General features: G+C 42.4%; 1 protein-coding gene across 2 annotated transcripts in view; it reads right to left on the bottom strand.

The window, feature by feature from the left end:
* The window catches only part of LOC141083823 (ubiquitin-conjugating enzyme E2 E2), a 278410-nt gene that overhangs the window by 243277 nt on the left and 16304 nt on the right, over positions 1-18829 (bottom strand). The window contains exons 1-2 of one of the 2 annotated variants that reach the window (XM_073568286.1): positions 16550-16693; positions 6793-6977 (exon numbers count right to left, since the gene is read on the bottom strand). In XM_073568286.1, coding sequence (XP_073424387.1) covers positions 6793-6968 — 176 coding nt within the window. In that variant the 5' untranslated portion in view covers positions 6969-6977; positions 16550-16693. Of the gene's footprint in view, positions 1-6792; positions 6978-16549; positions 16694-18829 lie in introns of those variants that run through there. The other variant, XM_073568279.1, reaches the window with a different exon arrangement.

Raw genomic sequence — 18829 nt, 5'->3', positions numbered from 1 at the left:
GTCAAATTACCTGCAGGTGGCAGCACACTACCCCAAAGCACACTACCACAAGGCTGCATACAGACATCACAAAGAAATCCAAACATTTGCCTTGGGGTCTTTCCAGCTTGCTCAAGTGCTTGCCCAGCCTATTTCAGGCACATTGGAGGATTGCACACTTCACTGCGGGTGAGTCACATATGCAAGCACATTTGTATACATGCACTGCTTTTTCGGTGATTGCTTCGCCTCACACAGACAAATGGTGAGTCACAAATGCAAACACATTTGTAAACATGCACTGCTTTTTCGCTGATTACTTCGCCCCACACACACGATACACCATTTGAAAGGTAAACTTGCTCCCTTCAGTGAGAAAACAGCCAAACAAACCACTCATCCACGAATTTATCACTAAATACAATTTAAACATTAATTTTCATAAACCTGCAGAAAGACACAATGACCTGTAGGTGGCACCTCAACCGGAAGACATTTTTTGGCCCCTTCTTATCAAACCAATTTAATGCATTACCAATCTACATATATAAATACCTGTCTGGGTTCATTATCTCATGAAATACATTTACATTTGACCAGCTTGCTTTTTCTGAAATTGCCTGCGCCCCCGACGACCAATGTACGAAAATTTCGCACGGGCCAAGCTAGTAATATATATATATATTTTTTTTTTTCCCCAGATATTTCGTCTAGCAATCCTCATTTTGTTACTAGTGCATCAATAGCCACATATCCAAAACATATTCTGTACATAGAAGGTAGAATTGAAACAATGAAGAGATGACCATGCGTACGCGCTCTCTCTCTATTCACTTCTTTAGGAGTCAAAAAATAAAAAAAATTACAGAACGCATAATTTTTTTTTTTTTATTTTTTTTTTTTTACAGATTTCAGAACTTCCACACAAATGATGAGAGAATGGTGCATGTCTAGCCAAGTCTGCAAGACATTAAGCGTTATACAGATATGCTATAAATGTCCCGAGATTGGGACAACCTCATAAAGCCTCATTCAGATGTCACTGGTTTTTCTGGTACGCATAATGTGGTGTGATTTCCATCAATGTATTTTATTCAGTTTTTATCAGCATTTCAGTTTTAACCATCAGAGTTTTTTCAGTGATTTTCTCATATAAAAATATAAATTGAAAAGCTTCTTCTATCCAGTACAATGTTAATCACGGACACTAAACGGACAGCACATGGATGACATAGTTGACGATTCTCTTGTGGACCCATAGACTTGTATGGCTAATTTTGGTATATGACGCTAATGAAAAACAGATACATCTCAATTAATGATTCTGGACCACTTGGTCCAGAAAAAAAATACAGTAAACAGCCAGAGACTATAATGGGTAAGAGTTTTATCAGTGAAAAACACAGATACAAGTACACATATGTGATTCAAGGATGTCTGAATGCGATCCTATGGTCAGTTAGAAGAAAACAGACAGAAAATGCTAAAAACTATTACGGTAATATACACAAAGTGAGTATAAAGCCAGGATACACTGAAGATAAAACTACTAGTGATGAGTGAACGTGATTGGATAAGGTGTTATCTCAGCATGCTCAGGTGCTATCAGAGTGTCTTCGGCGTGCTCAAAAAATATGTTCACGTCCCTGCGCTTTCATGTCTTCCAGCTCTGACCCCTCACACATCTGCTCGAGCTTTTGTATGATAAAACCCTACTGTGAGACATTAGCGCGCCATACAGCTGCGACTAATAAGCCAGAGGCGGGGAGAGACACAATTCATAGGAGCCACAGCTGTGTGATATATGACAATTCACCAGAGATGCTTTGGGGCCTACTTATGTGAGGATAGTATACACCACATAAATGTTGCACATACAAGACACACCAACACAGGCGGACAAGCCACCCCGACACAGGGGGACACGCCACACCGACACAGGCGGACAAGACACACCGGCACAGGCGGAAGCGCCACACCGACACAGGCGGGCACGCCACCCCGACACAGGCGGACAAGCCACCCCGACACAGGCGGACAAGCCACCCCGACACAGGCGGACAAGCCACCCCGACACAGGCGGACAAGCCACCCCGACACAGGCGGACAAGCCACCCCGACACAGGCGGACAAGCCACCCCGACACAGGCCAGAACATCCTTTTGATCAGCATCAAAGCCATCCAAAATATACAGAAATCAACCTGGACTTAAAGTCGAGCTGAACATGCATATATAGAGGAATATGGAGTAATAATCACATTATGCCATGTACAGTCAGCTTTACAGTCTATGAGGACAACTCTATGGTGAAAACACTATAAAACCTACATGTTCACCACAAAAGTCTAAGTGGCTCATCTATGAAAATGGCTGATTTATGTGACTGGAACAGGCAGGTAAAACATAAAATGTCCTAATCCAGTTACTGTGTGAGAGCAGGTAGCCATTGCTGTAAAAGATTACATAATTGAACTTTATGGGGCTGTCCAATTTTAACAAGTGTGTTGGGGACAAGATAATATTACAGGCTCTCCTCCTCTGTGAAGCATTGCGGATTTATTTGTGCAGTCTTTCCTACAAGCTGCATAGGCCTACTCTGCTCAAAATGGCTGCCGATAGAGGAGCATGTGACCGAACCTGTCCCATCAGCCTCCTCCAATCGAAATACAGGTTTCCCATGTACAGTGTGTTTCTGCTGGAGTACACTGGTCACATGCTCCTCCATGAGCGGCCACAGGAGTCTGTGGTGAAGGGTGCACTAATAAGTCCGGGGAAGAACCTATGATACTTATATATTAGTAAGGTCCACACTGCAAGTCAATTTCCATACAGAAAAAATCAGAGTTATTAAATATATACATTGGTGTTATTGTATTACACTGTGGATTTGCCATTGGAAAATTTGAGTGGCAAATCAAGTGAACGTAGCCTAATGGGGCTGAGAGTTGCAACCATAGTCAGACATATTTCAAAGTTACTGGGGGTTGTTCTTGTGTCCGCCGGCAAACAAGTACACGAAGATATGTCTCAATTCCAACTGTCCACCCGTCTCTTCGCGCCTACCAGTCTGCGTCTACTTAGAATGGCACAACAACAAGGACGACCACACAACAACCCACATACATGTCCTGCGACTTAAAGAAAAAGTAGAAAATGCACAAAAATGTAAAAAAAAAAATGCAAATGATGAATCGGGACCGACTGTTTAAAGGGGTTACTCAGGTTTAGCATGAAAGTTTGTAGTCACTCTATGTGACTGCAGACTTGTGATTTCTCACAGCGCACGGTGTCCGTGTTCTCCGGCGCCTGCAACATGAGTGGGCGGTCATGTGACTGCAAGTATAAGTTATGCATACTCCTGGCGACACTCTGACTAGACGTGCGAGTCCACACACGTCTAGTGGGAATGTGGCCCAGTCTTGACGCAGGTACAGGAGAATCTGTAGTCACATAGAGTGACTGCAGACTTTCGAGCCAGCCCTGGCCTCTAAGGATCTTGCAGAAATTGCTACAGACTAACAAAGAGCGAGAACACTCATTTTTCTTGTTTGATGTGAACATTCATTTCTAGGTTTAACGTTCCTTTAAGATATCATATTAAGTGGATTTGCTCGCACTAGACAAGCATTAAATTAAATAATGAGTGAATTACATTTAGGAAATAGACAATGTAACACTAACTAAAGCCTAGCACCTATGAAAAAAGACTGATGAAATAATTAAAATAAATCCAGCCCATACATCTGTGAAACAAACCATATTACACTTATGAGCTCACAGCATATCAACATGTTTTGAAACGATGTAAAGACAAATGTGTTTCTTTATGCTGCTTTTGATTTTATTTTTATTTTACAAAAACCTCTTCTGTTAACGACAATAAATGGAGTCTCTATTCCTGCGCACGCCCTTGTTGCACCGAGTGTACGAGATAACGCTGGAAGAACATTATACATTTGCCAGTAATGGTTACACTGCAGCAGGCCGCTTCACTGGAAATACAAAATCCCCTGGTGTTTCGAGCGAGTTGCTAAACATTCAGATCAGCCAGCACACACCCTGAAGACTCCATGTGAACATCTGCTCCCTCCTAGTATTTCCCTATAATCAACAGTGTGGGGGTTATTTGCTACCATGGGTAGAGAAGAGCCGTTACCAAGAGCAGCCTGACAGTTTTCATCATTTCACATACTCCCCACCCGAATATCTGACGTCTGAGAAGCCTCGTTGCCATTATCCTACTCTACTCCTTAACGGCATGGTGACATAACCTACCTCCTCGTTACCCCATGTTAAATGAACATTTCTTCAGGAGAAATACTTTATTTGGAGGGCATGGTGGATAATGGCCTCATTCCTTGTCCCTCTCCTCTAAAATCCAGATTTCAAGTAAACAGTCAATGATAACATTGTAGACCTCGGAGAAAAGTTTGACTGGTTTCACAAGTTCAACACTCAGGCTGTGTGCACACGTAGCGTTTAAGCGTTTCCGCGGCATTTTTAACCGCGCGATTCTGCCGCGGAAACACTTAAAAAAAGCATTCCATTCAATTATAATTGAAAACGCACATGTTGTGCCAATGGTGCGTTTATTAACGCTGCGGAATCGCTTAGCAGTAAAAAAAAAAAAAAGGCAGCATGTTCATTAATTTTGCGGAATCGCGTGTCAAAAGCGTGTCAAAAACCGCATGCGTTTTTACCGGGAGCAGGGTGTGCGATTCTGCTCAGGAATATTCGGCTTCAGAATCGCTACGTGGGCACATAGCCTCACAGTTCAAGTACAGACCATGATTTCCGGCTCGGTCACAGTTCTGCTTACCCAAACTCAATAAACCCATAGTCTATAATGTTGTGGAGCTCTGGGCAAGTGACCCACAGCCTCGACATGGCGGTCTATACTTGAGTGTGTAAAACTGGCCTCATAAGGAAATAGATTATAATACTAATTTCATAAAGTGATAAATAGTATATGCATTGGGATGTGACTACCCCTGATCCATAAAATGAAAGGGCGATCAAGTTGGGTTTAGCTCTGCAGGACCTTTACTGTTATTTCCATGCACAACAGCGTTCCTGGCCCTCTAAGGTTACTTTTACACTTACCGGGTTTTTTGGGGCCCGTTTTTGAGGGCCGTATCGCTGCATAAAAGGCGGTATGCCGCAATACCGGACCGCAAAAAACTTTCGGATAGCCGTTTTTCATGTTTCCAATACTATGGAAATAGTATTGGGGGAAAAAAACGACGTTCCGCAAAACTGAAAGTCATGGTGCAAGCGGAAGTTTGTTTTTGCGGCCCCATTGAATGTCAATGGGGGCCGTGTCCGTACGCCGTGAAAAAGATCGAGCAGGCTTGATCTTTTTTCATGGCTGCAAATACGGCCCTCACTGCCGTATGGCACATGGCGCACCGTGGAATTTTTGCGGGCAGATTTTGCGGCCCCATAGAAATTTATTGGGGCCGCAAGAACACAAGTGTAAAAGTTTTTCAGCACTTTTTTTGTGCTGAAAACGCCCCCCCCCCCCCCCCCCCCTCGGCTTATACTTTAGTCATTGTCCCAGAAGACAGCAGGGAAGGGGGGGCGGTGGAGCAGCGGGTCGCAGGAGGCAGGAGCCAGCGGCTGCAGCCTGTGCCCGCTGCACAGTGTCAGCTACCAGACTATCACAGGTGCACACTACTTAAGAGTTATGAATATTCATCTCTCTCCACTCCCATAGGAGGGAAGTGGAGTGAATATTCATTACCTAAATGATTGCCCGGCCTCTGGAGCTGCGGGCACCGGAACAAGGTGCAGCAAGGGCGCGCAAGGACAGTGAGTATTTTTTTTTTTTTTGATGCTCTTCTCATAGGGGTCATGCATACAAGGATAGGGATGAGGAACCATGCATATAAGGATAGGGATGAGAAACCATGCACACCAGGATGGGGAAAAGGAGCCATCCATACCAGGATAGCGATGAGGGGATATTGCATACCCAGCTTATACTTGAGTCAATAAGTGTACCCAGTTTTTCGCGGAAAAACAATGTGCTTTGGCTTATACTCGGGTTGGTTTATACACGAGTATATATGGTAACTGTTTGTTCTATATGAAAAATATATCTTTACCTGCGCTGTCACGGGAAATGAGTTTTATCATACATTCAAACAGGAGCTAAAATTTGAATTTAAGAAAAAAAAAAAAAAAAAGTAAGATAATTCTCTTTTAAATCCAGTGCTCTACCTGCTGGTGGTCAAGTGTCTGTCAGATTAGGGATACACAGCGAGAGAAAGTGACTCCTGGTAAAGTCACCCCGAACATGCAAATTAAATGACTTGGAAAAGAAGCATTATACGATGTAAAATTATTATAATATATCAATGCATCACGTCGGCCAAAGTGGTCCTTTCTTTCCTGAAGGGACAACCAGAGGGCTTGTCACTTAACTGTGCCAGTCACGTCAAGGGCAAATTTGCCTACATGAGCAGAGATTTAACCTTCATAGAAATAACAATCCTTGTGGGAACAGTAATGTGAATCCTATCAGGGAACCTGTATAACTAATATAACTAAACAATGTCTTAAAAAAAAAAAATTAAAAAAAAAAAAAAAAAAAAAACTCCATTTGCAGATGAGTTTTAAGCTTTAGAGATAAAGGTTCTTCAATTAAGACTATTGGCGGGCTTCAGTGGAGAACCTTTATCTCTGCCCAATGGAAAATTAACTCTCTGTACATTAACTGAGATTCTCATGTGTCAACGCCAATGTATGCACTTAAGAGTTTAACCGAGAATACACCGTACAACCGCATGATTAATGAGGAATATGTCACCTTTTGGCACTCGTGGACAGTTTGGCAGCTGTTTTGCTGGATATCTTCCCTTCTTTCTTCTTGGGTTGAACCTTTTCCCGCTCTGGCTCATTTTGAACACCTTCTCGTTGGTCTCCGTCAGAGCTACCTCCACTAGTGCTTGGGCTATCATCTACCCTTTGACTTTCAGTTGACATTTTGAGGTTCTACAAGGTAAAATACATAAAATATTAACAGAAAACAAAAGTAAATCTATTCTAATGAACAACAGAAGCATAAAATAGGTCAGTTAATTTTTATCTGTACTGCAATCGTAATGTCTTCAGTTTTTACATTCACATTTTCTATTTCAGCTTATTTTCATTATGCAAATTGTGTCTTCAGAGAGGAAGAGGACTAGAACTCTTAGCATGTCATTCTCCGCAAGGAGAAATGATACTTCTTGGATATCGGTCAGACGCCTCTCTCACAGCCAAACCAGATCTCCCACTTTGCACTGATGAGGGTCAGTACCCCGAAACATAGTGTCTGCAAATGGAGATTCTGGCTTGGCTTTTATCCTAAGTCATGTAACTAGGCTCATTAAAGGGTCAACATTGACTTTTAGGATTGCTACCTCCAATAGGTGGCACTAGAGTTCTAGTCCTCTTCCTCTCTGAAGAGACAATTTGCATAATTAGCATATTTCCCAGAGGAGCATTGCGGCTTTAAGTCTCCTCACCTCGACAAGCTTAGCATGTCATTCTCCGCAAGGAGAAATGATACTTCTTGGATAGCTTATTTTCAAGCACATTACAATAAAAATATAGTTTATAACCACAATAAAAAAAAAAAAAAAACACCAATAGCATAAAACACAAACCTATAGCCACTGCATTACTTTCTGCTGGTTCCTACCAGAGTCAGTCTACAGGGTTTTTGAGTAACGTATCACTAATAGCTCAGTTTTGTGAAATACTGATTTGTATAAAATAAACACATAATACAAAAATGGTCTCTTGTCATCTGATGAAGGGAAATGCCTCTGAAAACAGATAATATTTTCTAGACAATAAAATCTATTCTTCTTTATGAAGTGCTGGAGCCCCGTTGTTTGGACTACTTGGTTATATTTTGCCAAATCTATAATCAATATTTCACATTTCTAAATGCCTGATCTTAAAGGGAATCTGTCACCAAACTATTAATATGGGCATACTGGCTATGGAATGCTGAAAACAGACTTTAAAGGGACTCTGTCAGCACAAAATAACTGTTCAAACCAAGCTCGGGCGCTCAAGACACCCTTGGAGTGGCCAAACTTTAAAGTCCAGATTCCCACCTACTTTCCTTTTCCTCCATATCTTTTAGAGAGCCAGAAAACGGCAGTGATAGTTATTTTCCATCTAAGGAGGAAGATGTCCTTAAATGTTTGGCCATGCCAAGAGTGCACCGAGTGCCTGTACTTGGTTTGAACAATCATTCTGTACTGACAGAGTCCCTTCAAGCACAATGCAGTAGTGGTGGATCACAACCTGACAAGGTGAGAACCTCTTTCTTTCCATCTCAATAGCCCTGATGTAATGACTCAAAGTGACGCTCTGATTTTTTTTATACAAGCTTATACATCATAATAGCATAGTTTTGGATTTATGATGCAAATTCAGGAGAACTCAGGATAATTTCAAAATAGTGAATGCAACTCCGTCCTGTATTGTAAGAACATTATAACATACAGATGCTTCTCATAAAATTAGTATATCATCAAAAAGTTCATTTGTTCCAGTTTTTCAAGTGAAACTCTATATTATATAGAGTCACTACAAACCGAGTGAACTATTTCAAGTGTTTAAGTGAATGTTGATGATTATGGATTACAGCCAATGAAACCCAAAAGTCATTATTTCAGTAAATTAGAATAACGAAAGACACCTGAAAAGGCTTCATAGGCATTTAAAAAGGTCCCTTAGTCAGTTTCAGTAGCTCCACAATCATGGGGAAGACTACTGGCTTGACAGATGTCCAGAAGGCAGTCACTGACACACTCCACAAGGAGGGTAAGATACAAAAGGTCATTGCTGAAGAAGTTGGCTGTTCACACAGAGTGCTGTATCCAAGCATATTAATGGAAAGTTGAGTGGAAGGAAAAAGTGTGGTAGAAAAAGGTGCACAAGCAACTGGGATAAGCGCAGCCTTGAAAGGACTGTTAAGAAAAGGCCATTAAAAAATTTCGGGGAGATTCACAAGGAGCGGACTGCTGCTGGAGTCATTGCTTCAAGAGCCACCACACACAGATGTATCCAGGACATGGGCTACAATTGTCGCATTCCTTGTGTCAAGTCACTCATGACCAATAGACAAGGCCAGAAGCGTCTTACCTGGGCCAAGGAGAAAAAAAACTGGACTGTTGCTCAGTGGTCCAAGGTGTTGTTTTCAGATTAAAGTAAAATTTGCATTTCATTAGGAAATCAAGGTCCCAGAGTCTGGAGGAAGAGTGGAGAGGCCAAAATCCAAGCTGCTTGAAGACTAGTTTCCACAATCAGTGATGGTTTGGGGAGCCATGTCATCTGCTGGTGTAAGTCCACTGTGTTTTATCAAGACCAAAATCAGCATAGCCGCCTACCAGGAAATATTAGAGCACTTCATGCTTCCCTCTGCCGACAAGCTTTGTGGAGATGGAAATTTCATTCTCCAGCAGGACTTGGCACCTGTCCACACTGCCAAAACTACCAACACCTGGTTTAAAAACAACAGTATCACTGTGATTGATTGGCCAGCAAACTCAGCTGACTTTATCCCCATAGAGGATCTATGGTGAATTGTCAGGAGGAAGATGAGAGACACCAGACCCAACAATGCAGACGAGCTGAAGGCTGCTATCAAAGCAACCTGGGCTTCCATAACATCTCAGCAGTGACACAGGCTGATCGCCTCCATGCCACGCCGCATTGATGCCAAATGAGCCCCGACTCAAGTATTGAGTGCATTTACTGAATATACATTTCAGTAGGCCAACATATCGGATTTTAAAATCATTTTTTCCAACTGGTGATATAAAGTATTCTAATTTACTGAGATAATGACTTTTGGGATTTCATTGGCTGTAAGCCATAATCATCAACATTAACAGAAATAAACACTTGAAATAGATCACTCTGTTTGTAAGGATATTTGATGTAATGTAATTGTAAAAGGGGGGGGGTTGGAATAGTGTGATCTGCTGGCTACTGATGACTTATTATGAAGATGGGGATATTTGTGCTGTCTCTCAACCACTACATTCACCAAATACTGCTATTCCACTACTCTGCATAACCGCTCAGATTAAGGAGACACACTCCAGGATTAGAAAAACAGGGCTGTTGAGGGCAGACCAAAGTACTGCAGTGCGCAGGCGCCGGGAAATATCAGGAAGGCTCAGCGCCTGCGCACTGCAGGAATTTGTCCACCCTCAACAGGGCAGATAAGAACGCCTGTGCGATGCCGAGGAGCCATGAAGCAACAGGAGGATGGCGTTGCAAGATCGGAGGCGCCGGACCAAGACCTGTGACACCCATAGGACTGGACCGCCCTGCAGGTGACTAAAATACAAGTTATTTTTCTTCTCTTACAGGTCGGATCGGGGGCAGATATACAGCATTATAGAATGCTGTAGGTAAGCCCTGAAAGACAGCGACTGTAACTTATATCGGCCAAACCTGGTGACAGGTGTGCTTTAAAGGGAATCTGTCAGCTGTTTTTTATTACCTCATCTAAGAGCAGCATGATGTAGGCAAAGAGACCCTGAACCCAACGATGTATCACTTAGATTACTGGGTGCAGCCGGTCTGACAAGTTTTTAGATTTAGTAACGCAGCAGAGCTGAGAAAGTTACCCCTGCGCACACCAGGCTCTGTGCGTACACAGTCTATAGACAGTGAGCTGCTTATCACAGAAGGAGTCAAACTTGGAAGCACTTGCCTGCTAGTGCCAGCAATCTTAATGAAGTGATTAAACCTTCAGTCTAAGGAAACAGCACACAGCTTGACATGTGATACATCGTGGAATTCAATGTTGCAACCCCTACCTCATGCCACCCTCAAATTACATAGCAAAAACCTGCTGACATATTCCCTTTAATGGTGATAATATGCAATTCCAGATACAGATCATGGACAGGTGTGAAACTGTCCTTGGAAAATAACAGCCTTGTTTTTCTAATCGTGGACAGTCCTTTTAATTCACCAATGCAATAAAAAAAAAAAAAAAAAAATCACCGATGTATTGCAAGCGAGCATTCTCGGAGACGTAATGACAGTCATCCCAATCCTGTCCTCTCATTATTCAAGCTGTTAAGAGATTGCTATACCGTAGTTATCCCTCCGGCTCACTACGGTAAATTCTAATGCAGCCGCAGCACCGAATATCACCCTGGCAGGAAATAATCCACCTTCATTAGATCGTGAAGGGGAAATGGCGGAGGCATTGCGTTATGTACTGTTTACGGAGGATCAGCACAGACAATGGATATTTATAGGTTTCTGCTTAGTTTTCTTTAAAGGTTCAACTAGGATGTGTTAGATTGCTAGATGCAGAATTGTAGGTTCACCCTTCGAGAACTTTCACTAATGAACGACGATGTGCATAAATAGCAGTTCACCGTTTGGTCCCTTTGGAAGCGGAAATTCTGATAATAAAGTAGGGAATTCGGAGGAATTCAATGTCCCTGAGGCTTCTCTGTCAGCTCATCGGCAGCCTACACAAAGTTTTACATGGAAAAATAGTAGCAAATTAATTATGGGTCGTATTGGCTGCAGTATGGAACCTTTAACTTTAGGTACAATTTAACGATGGAGCTGTGTTCATGAGTGGGGGTGGGGGCCAATATCACGGACTATTACATGTTCCAGCTCTCCACTGTACTAGACCGTTGTACTTCCAACTCTTCTGTTCCAGAACGCCCGTCCCAGCTCTTTTAGGTGCCAGGTTCCACCTTCCCCAGCTCTTGTATGTGGACCCCTCTCCAGCTTCGCGGAGTTCCCAACTCCTTCCTGGGCTTTGTTTTGTGCCACATCACACACCTTTTACAGCTGTTTTATGCTCCCACACTCTGCTCCCTCAGCTTTCTTATGTGCCAAACACAACACATGCAGACGAGGTACGTAACAGTCACTATTGGGGAGAAGTAAGTACATACATTCCCACTAATGGAAATAAAACTTTGTAAAAGTCGCCAAAAGGAGAATAAATGGAGCACAATACTTCTGCCATGTACCGTAATACCAATTCTGAAGCATCTCAGTCTGTGTTGTGCTGCTCCTGCTGGGTAGGGTATTTCCCCAGGGAACATTCAAAGGGGTGAACACTCCTTGGACAGTGTAAGGCTATGTTCACACGTTGCATTTTTACAGTGTTTTTTTTTCTTATTTTACGAGCAAATTTTCAGCCGCTTTTACAGTACCAGCAAATTTACGAGATTTCAGAAATCTCATGCACGCACCTTTTTTTGTTCCTAAGAGCTTTTTTTTTATCCAAAGAGCTGTGTTTTTGCAAAAGGCAGCAGGTCACTTTTTACAGCGTTTTTCACCCATTGAAAGCAATGGGTAGTACAAAAAAAGTAGGTTTATAGGCTTTGCATGTGCTTTTGGTGCCAAAACCTTGAATCAGATTTTTTTTTTTTATGCATTAAACGTCAAAGGCATGCACAAGAGACAATTGTATCCTGCCGAAAACGCAGCAAAAACTAACCAAAAAAACGAAGCAAAAACTAAGCAAAACTCACTTTTTGTAAGCAGCTTAAACATTTTATTTTAAAAACTCAGCAAAAACACTACGTGTGAACATAGCCTGAGAGTGTGTAATAGGGACATAGTTACATCCAAGTTTCCGTTTATTACTGTACTACATTTCCAGGAGGAATAATAGAGGAACAGCACAATGCAAAGTTACAACAAAAAGATGCTTCAAAATTATCATATTGTGGAAAAAAGAAATTGACACTCATCCACTCAATACCGACTTTTATTCCCCATTGCCTTACATTGGGGTCGGGTTTCGGACGAAACTACGACTTTTTTTTGCCCTAGTCAGACCAGTTTCATCCGACTCAAATTTTGTTTCATGAAACCCGATCCGACCAAAGTCGCTCAACTCTACTGATAAGCCAATGATTTTATGGAAATTACACTAAGCAGCCCATTCTGTGATACATCGCTGTATTCAGGGTCTCTGCTACTACATTATGCAGCTCTCAGATTCGGAAGCAAAAACATAGTGACAGATTCCCTTTAAGTGTCAGACCGATTTTCTCTAGATCTCCTACGTGCCAGAACATCCTTTCTTCCGTAATGAGAAGTGATGTCCCAAAAGCAGATCTGTCACAAGAATTTACAATACCAACTGTATACATAAATAGACCTGATGAGGTTGTTGTATTTACTAGTATAATCTAATCCAGGACAGAATGGCTGTATAATCATTTATGAAAATTCATGTTACTCTTCACCAGCCTAGCTTGACTGACAGCTCCTCAATGTTCTCCACTTGCTGCAGAGATCCCACACTGCTCTGTACAAGCTGCAGCTGTCCGTCAGGCTGAGTGGGTGTTAACTGAATACACTTGGATGTAAGAACTATTTCACTACATGCTCATATTAAAGGGGTTAAAGACAAAGTTCCCATGGGGCAGGAAGCTGTAATAAAGTGATACTTGTCAGCACCAGCAAAAGCCGCTCCCCATAGTTTGTGCCGAGACAGGAAGAAGAAACATCACTGCTCCACCAGAGCAGGACAGCTGCAGCCTGTAATCATCTAACCACTGCAGCTAATCACAGGTCACAGCGGTCCGGATGATGATGATATGGATTTTAGAACTATTAAGGATTTTCAATTTAAAATCTCCTCATCAGGTATAAAACATTAAAGGATTCTCTCAGTTGGCATTTGCCATTTAATCTGAGAGCAGCATAAAGTAGGGACAGAGATCCTGATTGCAGGGATGTGTCACCTGCTCAGCAGCTTGCTTAGTTTAAAAACAATCAGTGTTTTATCAGCAGGAGATTATCACTGCAGGACTAGGTGTCATGTACCGCGCAGTCTAGCTAATCTGTGTAATCCTGCCCTCACCACTGATTGGTAGCTTGCTGACGTACATTGTACAGTGGCTCAGCATTCTGAGCTCTGCTACATCTACAGCAGAAAAAAAGAATTGTACCAAAATTGCACCAAGCAGTCCAGTGATACATTGCTGGAATCAGGGTCTCTGCCACTACATCAGTAAGCTCTCAGATTCCACAGCAAAATCTACAGATTCCTTTTAAATAACGTATCCAGTTTGTACTATGAAATCTCTGTCTCCTCCACCCCACCCCTTTTTCATTAGTATATAATTGGGTCATTTGAGAACCAAGTATCTTTTTAGCGCCTTATCTTTATGACTTTCTAACTATGGCGGTCGATTTGTTACGGTCTGGGTTTGCAACTGTAAAAAAAAAAAAAAAAAAAAGATTTCCTCCAAGTCACACTCCATTGGAGTCGTGTCATAAAATAAGTAAAATCGCTCTCTCCAAGGAAAGACATTAAAAGTTACTGTCACATAATGGCTTTATAAAAATCATTGCTTTTGTGCTTAGAAATACACAAATAGAGGATAAATAATGGAATATTGCCTTCATACGAGTAGCACATTTATAGGAGAGATTTGCAGCTTGTGGTGCATCATGAGCCATAAATCAGACGGCCCCAGAGGGCCAGCAGAAAGGCTGATTATATCACACGCACGAGCATTGGTCTATGGCACCCTACCATATTTCTGGGCAATATAACTTTAAAGGCAGTCGCAGATCGCTAAGGAAAGAAAGATATGGACGTTGGAGAAGAATTTAGATAGTGGCTGTAAAGTTTAACAGCATGGCAGGAGTATTAAAGCTGCAGTGTGACATCACGTTACTCTCACTGACACCTGTCTGAGGCTGTCACTTTGCTGCAGGACGGTTGTTTTCAGACCCGCGGCCTTCGCTGCCGCCATCGTGCATTGTTTCCTGCTACAGCAACCGGCTACAACTGTCACAGGTTCACACGTCCAGCAATCATTCGCTTGAAACAGATTCAGTAAGCAAAAAAAAAAAACATGGATTAGTTAAAAATGGTAATAAAACAGATGACAATTAACGGATCCATTTTCTAGACTTCAATGTTAAAAAAAAAAAAAAAACAGATTCGGTTACAATCTGTTTTTTTTTTTAAAGGGGTGGTCCAACAACTAAAACGTGTCCTTTCTAAATATCTAGATTTACACCCTAACTACATTCGCTTTATTATAAAAGACCCTACACTTCTTGCTATAGGTGTCTTTTTACTGCACTGCCTGTGACATTTCGTTTGCGAGAAGTCATTCGTGGGACGTCACAGGAGGCTGGGGCTGCACTCACTTTCCAGCAGCGCCTATCGCCCCTCCATGAACAAGACATCATGGTCGGGCAGCACTGCAGTTACTTACTAAGGTCCCCTGTATCGCCACTCAGAGGCATCATGGATCCATGGTCATTGCGAAAAAAAGACGCGTGAGCGCAGCACCAGCACTCTGCTCCTGTCTCCGCCGCTACATCTTCGTCAGGGGCCGGAGATAGAAGCAGTAAATGACAAGCGCTGCCCCACAGCTTCTGTCATCAGGGGGCGGCACTGGTGTCACGTATTACTTCTATCACCAACCCCTGATGACTATTCATTTGAGGACGGTGCTGGTGTCACTGCTTCTATCATCGCCCCTTGACAACATCTTCTTTCACAGTTGGAAGCTGTGGCGGTGGAGACAGAAGCAGAGTGCCGGCGCTGCACTCTCCTCTCTCACAGCTTCCATCACCGTGAATCCAGGACATCTTCAGAAGGAGGCGAATCCCTTACTGTAGTAACTGCAGCGCTGCACACAGATTATGTCCTGTTCCAGGAGGGGTGATGGACACTGCATTGACGTGAGTGCAGCTCCCGCCCCCTGATGGCAATCCGTTTGACACTCCCCTCAAAAGGAAAAAGTACTGCATGCAGAACTTTACTGAACCAGGATGGACGCTATATAACCAATGGGACTTGCTTGCATAACTAACAGCACAGATCACTTATTTTGTCAGTTGCTGAATTCTGAAGAGGCAAACAGAATGTCAAAATGATCATGTGAACAGAGCCCTTAGGCCGAGGTCACATTTGCAAATGTGATGCGAGAAACTGGTGCACCAATACCCAGCACTGCTGCCGGCACACGGGACTGGACTGTGCGGCTGCACAGAAATGCCGGGTATTGATGCAAGAGACTTGTGCGAGTTTCTCACATCACACTCACAACAAGTGTGACCCCGGCCTTAAGGGGTATTCCCAAGAATGGAAGTTATCATCTATAAATGGCCTTTAAGAGCCCCTGGAAAAAAAAAATTCTCCCTGCCAATAATAAACTTTATGAAGGACTAAAAACAACCTACACCAAGGACAACATCTGCAAGGATTTTGTATGTTCTCCCCACGTTTGTGTGGGTTTCCTCCCACATTACAAAGACATACTGATAGGGAAATTAGATTGTGAGCCCCATTGGGGGCAGTGTCAATAATGTCTGTAAAGCGCGGTGGAATTAATGGCGCTATACAAATGAGTAAAATTAATAAATAAGTAAATTGTAACATGCTATGGCGTTGGAGAGCGGCGTGGCAGTGACATAGGCAGACAGAGCCCATAAGCATGGGGCTTTATTTGCAACCGAAATGTGGTAAACAAGAAAGCATCTGAAAAACCAACAAAGACTTGCCTGGCTAGGTGCTAACTAATACAACATACCTTAACTCGGTGTTTAGCACACTTAACTGCCAGGCATGTCCTTCTCAGAAGTACACCAAATCAGTCCTGAGGCTGTGTCTCTCTGAATCTTTTCCTTCAGCCTTTTTTCTATCTGTAATGAGTTGACCTCTCTCAGCTGAGAGGGAGTGGGAGTGATGAGCGCCACCACTAAATCCTCCTCATCACTCCAATAAAAGCCGGCCCACAACTACCATATAAATAGCTCAGCACCTAAGCCGCTGCTCCAACCAGTACTACCCAACTTTTAATATCTTTCCCAGCTTAACTTTCTGGGAGAGATATACACTCCATCAAGTATTCTCCCTGTCAGCAGCCTACAATATATATTATATTCAAATATAATGTATATATATATATATATATATATATATATATAAATCACTGCAGGCTGATGATGCCAGAATTGTACTTTACTCATGGCTATAAAGTGGAAATCTAATGACTGTGCAGCAGCATACATTATATATATATATATATATATATATATATATTTGGTTAAATTTTATATTATATTATGTATCTAATATATAAAGCTCAAAGTGTGTATGTATGTATGTATGTGTGTGTGTATGTCAGGGATAGTCATCCGCACCGTCGCAGCTACAGCCACAAAATTTGGCAAAGTCACACGTCTGGACCCCGAGAGCGTCCTAAGCTATGCTGTGAGGTGAAATTTTAACCCCGCGCGTTCCAATTCACCAAACAATTTTGCCCCTGTCTACATAATGGGGAAAAAGCGTGTGCGCGTCAAGCCCCGCCCCTCATTATGATGTCATAATGCCCCTATCTACATAATGGGGAAACAGTGTGTGGGTATATGGGCACGGGCCTATGGGATGGTAGATATGTATGATGGGTATATGGGCACGGGACTATGGGATGGAGGATAATTATCATTTGTTATACCTAACCACAGTTAGTTACTATGCCCGGGCAGCGCCGGGCTCTTCAGCTAGTATACATATATATTTAAAATGTAACCAAACAAGTACTATATTAGATGTCAGACATAAACAGATGTAGCAGTGAGAAGTCTATAAAGAGTTACTGTGATACACAGATATTTCTAACTGCAGCCACAGGACAACATTATGCACCTTGTGTATAAATGTGGGGTCAGCCATAGCGTCAGAATCTCACAATAACATGGAGGCCATGCTGGGGCTACTAATAATAATTAATAATATTTATACAGCGCCAACATATTCCTCAACAACTTTACAATTAAGCAGGAACATGTAAAAACAAAGACATTACAACATAGTTCCAACAGTTACAGGAGGAGTGAGGACCTTGCTCAAAAACTTACAATCTATAAGGAAATTGGGGGGCACAATAGGTAAAAGTGTTTGTCATGTCTGGGTCGGCCATCATTATAATAAATAGGGGTTATCGTATAAAGCTGCCTGATCCGCTCATCAGCCAGTAACTGTATCAGTGCAGTTACCAAGTGCTATTTGGTGAATGGAGGATGTGGAGATAGATGATTCTACTTAATGTGCTTCTGATTAGTTGATCACCTGAACCAAATCTTATTTAGCAAAGGAAAGTATAAAAAACCCTGCTGTGGTGGTCACAATCCTCTTGCGATAGGACAAGTTGGATGGCAAAACAAGTGCTAGGAATATCCCAAAAGAAATAGGAATGAAAAAATAACTTCTAACCATGCCAAAGGAGTTGAAAAGAAAAGTCTTGACCGAGGATAAGAAGGGCTTAATTCTGGCTTTACTAGCAGAGGGCTACAGGGAGCATCATGTTGCCTCCATCCTTACAATTTCTAAGACGGCAGTCCATTACAACAAGGTCAAGCAGCAGACATTGGAGACAACAAAGCTACAGACCGACAGAGGACGAAAACGACTCTCCGCTGACCGGGATGACCGTCATCTTATTCGAATGTCACTCAGCAACCGCAGGATGACATCAAGTGATCTACAGAAGTAATGGCAAATGGCAGCTGGGGTGAAGTGCAGGGCAAGAACAGTTCGTACCAGGCTCCTAGATGCAGGGCTCAAGTCATGTAAAGATAGAAAAAAGCCTTTCATCAATGAGAAGCAAAGGAGAGCCAGGCTGAAGTTTGCCAAAGACCATAAGGATTGGATCATAGAGGACTGGAGTAAGGTAATCTTCTCTGAGCCTAATTTTCAGCTTTGCCCAACACCTGGTTGTCTAATGGTTAGACGGAGAGCTGGAGAGTCGTACAAGCCACAGTGTCTTGCACCCACTGTGAAATCTGGTGGAGGATCAGTGATGATCTGG

This window comes from Dendrobates tinctorius, unplaced genomic scaffold (assembly GCF_039654945.1).
Source record: "Dendrobates tinctorius isolate UK_male_01 unplaced genomic scaffold, ASM3965494v1 ptg000005l, whole genome shotgun sequence".
Taxonomy (NCBI): domain Eukaryota; kingdom Metazoa; phylum Chordata; class Amphibia; order Anura; family Dendrobatidae; genus Dendrobates; species Dendrobates tinctorius.
This window is presented reverse-complemented; position numbering and strand designations above follow the sequence as displayed.